Source organism: Octopus bimaculoides, chromosome 18 (assembly GCF_001194135.2).
Source record: "Octopus bimaculoides isolate UCB-OBI-ISO-001 chromosome 18, ASM119413v2, whole genome shotgun sequence".
NCBI classification, from domain to species: Eukaryota; Metazoa; Mollusca; class Cephalopoda; order Octopoda; family Octopodidae; genus Octopus; species Octopus bimaculoides.
In genome coordinates this window covers 47,055,171-47,058,072 of record NC_068998.1, presented here as the reverse complement: position 1 = coordinate 47,058,072, position 2,902 = coordinate 47,055,171, and the positions used below count along the sequence as shown (strand labels likewise).

Sequence of the window (2,902 nt, the reverse complement as noted above, 5' to 3'; positions counted from 1 at the left end):
GGCACATAAAAGACACCATTTTGAGCGTGGCCGTTTTCGTGCGGGTGACACGTAAAAGCACCCACTACACTCTCTGAGTGGTTGGCGTTAGGAAGGGCATCCAGCTGTAGAAACCGTGCCAGATCAGACTGGAGCCTGGTGTTGCCATCCGGTTTCACCAGTCCTCAGTCAAATCGTCCAACCCATGCTAGCATGGAAAGCGGACGTTAAACGATGATGATGATGATGATGATGATCATTATTATTAAGGCAGTGGGCTGGCAGAATCATTAGCACACTGGACGAAATGCTTGACCATGTTTCTTCCGACTCTTTATGGCCCGAGTTCAAATTCCAACAAGGTCGACTTTGCCCTTTATTTTTTCAGCATCAATAAAATAAAGTACTGCTTAAGCATCATGGGTAGGGGGGGGGTCCAATGCGATCAGCCTCTCCCCACCACTAAAACTGCTGACGTTGTGCTATCAAATCTCAAATATTCATTTTTATTTATTTGTTTATTTCAGATGTCAAAGTATATTCGTATTTTGAGAAATCATGCAGTAGACCCAGAAGTAATCGTACTCATTGTCAGACAGGTTAGCATCTTATCTCTTCCTCTTTTTCTCCTCCTCTTCCTCCTCTTCTTCCTTCTCGACTTCCTTCTCGACTTCCTTCTCATCTTCCTTCTCATCTTCCTTCTCTTCTTCCTCCTCTTCTTCTTCCTCTTCCTTCTCTTCTTCATCCTCTTCCTTCTCATCTTCCTTCTCATCTTCCTTCTCATCTTCCTCCTCTTCCTTCTCATCTTCCTTCTCCTCTTCCTCCTCTTCTTCCTCCTCTTCTTCCTCTTCCTCCCCTTCTTCCTCCTCTTCCTCCTCGTCTTCCTCTTCCTTCTAGTCTTCCTCCTCGTCTTCCTCTTCCTTCTAGTCTTCCCCCTCTTCCTCCTCTTCCTCTTCCTTCTAGTCTTCCTCCTCTTCCTTCTAGTCTTCCTCCTCTTCCTTCTAGTCTTCCTCCTCTTCCTCTTCCTTCTAGTCTTCCTCCTCTTCCTCCTCCTCTTCCTCTTCCTTCTAGTCTTCCTCCTCTTTCTCCTCTACTTCCTCCTCTTCCTCCTCCTCTTCCTCTTCCTTCTAGTCTTCCTCCTCTTCCTTCTAGTCTTCCTCCTCTTCCTTCTCTTCTTCTTCCTCTTCCTCCTCTACTTCCTCCTCTTCTTCCTCCTCTTCCTTCTCTTCTTGCTCCTCTTCCTCCTCTTCTTGCTCCTCTTCCTCCTCGTCTTCTTCGTCTTCCTCTTCCTTCTAGTCTTCCTCCTCGTCTTCCTCCTCGTCTTCCTCCTCTTCCACCTCGTCTTCTTTCTCGTCTTCCTCCTCTTCCTTCTCGTCTTCTTCCTCTTCTTCCTCCTCTTCCTTCTCGTCTTCCTCCTCTTCCTTCTCGTCTTCCTGGGAACTGAAACCATGATCTTGCAATCCCGGGGGCAACACCTTAACCACTAGGCTATATTTCTTTATTATCATCAACAAAATATTTTATACGGTAGGTATTGGAGCCAACTTAATTGCAGCATCATAACTAATTGTTAATTACATTTCCTCTCTGTTAATTATATTTTCTCCAATAGTTAATTATATCTTCTTTAATTCTTAATTATATTTCTCTGATTGTTAATTATATCTTCTCTCTGTTAATTCTATTTTCTCTGATTGTTAATTCTATTTTCTCTGATTGTCAATTCTATTTTCTCTGATTGTTAATTATATTTTCTCTGATTGCAGTTATTCTATGACATGAATGTGAAAGCTTTGAACAATTTACTGCTCCGCCGAGATATGTGTAATTGGCACAAAGGCACACAAATAAGGTTCGCTCTTTGGCATCTTCACAAAATCTGACTTCGATTGTTGATGTTGTTACTCTATCTATCTATCTATCTATCTCTCCCTCCCTCATATACTTTGTATTTCATTCTCTCTCACTATTCTCTCTCTCTCTCTTTCTATTCTAGATATAATATATCACATTTGGAACAATGGCTGAGAGAATACCACTTACAAGATTCTGGAGCGTTTTCTACCATGGAACCTCTCATACAAGCATCTCAGCTGTTGCAAGCACGCAAGACCGATGCCGATGTCGACAGTGTTTGCCAGATGTGTCCTAAACTAAAAACAGCACAGGTAAGCAAATACCACAATTGGGTTCCTGTTTCAGTAGAATCTTTCCGGATGGTTTTTATCAGTAAGAATTCAGATCACACTGCAGAATCATAAAGATATGTGAAAGTTAAGACTCACAGCAGAATCAGAAGCTATTTGGTCATAAAAACTAATTGCAGATTCATAAATGCTAGTACTAGATACTGAACTCTGGCTAGAAACTGAGAATAATACAACCCGAATCCTTCATTCACACTTTGCCAAACCTATGGCCTCCAAATACCTGATCCACTGGAACTCACTTTGATGGCATGCACTGCTCTCTCACTCAACAATAATGATGATGATGATAATGATTTTATATATTTGCTACTAGGGCGAAGGATGAGAGAGACCATCATCATCATCATCATCATCATCATCATCGTTTAACGTCCGCTTTCCATGCTAGCATGGGTTGGACGATTTGACTGAGGACTGGTGAAACCGGATGGCAACACCAGGCTCCAATCTAAATTTGGCAGAGTTTCTACAGCTGGATGCCCTTCCTAACGCCAACCACTCAGAGAGTGTAGTGGGTGCTTTTACGTGTCACCTGCACGAAGGCCAGTCAGGCGATACTGGCAACGGCCACGCTCGAAATGATGTCTTTTATGTGCCACCCACACAATACAGAGACATAAAGTGTGAGGATTTACATATAATGAAATGATAAAGTTATTAGACAACAAAACAAAAAGGGATAAATATACATGGTATACAATGAAAAGGAAGAG

The 2,902-nt window shown here is 42.2% G+C and overlaps 1 protein-coding gene across 1 annotated transcript in view; it reads left to right on the top strand.

Annotated features, from left to right (window-relative positions):
• The window catches only part of LOC106873192 (unconventional myosin-Va), a 147,027-nt gene that overhangs the window by 141,766 nt on the left and 2,359 nt on the right, over nucleotides 1-2,902 (top strand). Inside the window, 3 exon segments of the mRNA XM_052974378.1 lie at nucleotides 507-578; nucleotides 1,746-1,831; nucleotides 1,976-2,147. Of these exon segments, the coding sequence (XP_052830338.1) occupies nucleotides 507-578; nucleotides 1,746-1,831; nucleotides 1,976-2,147 (330 nt within the window).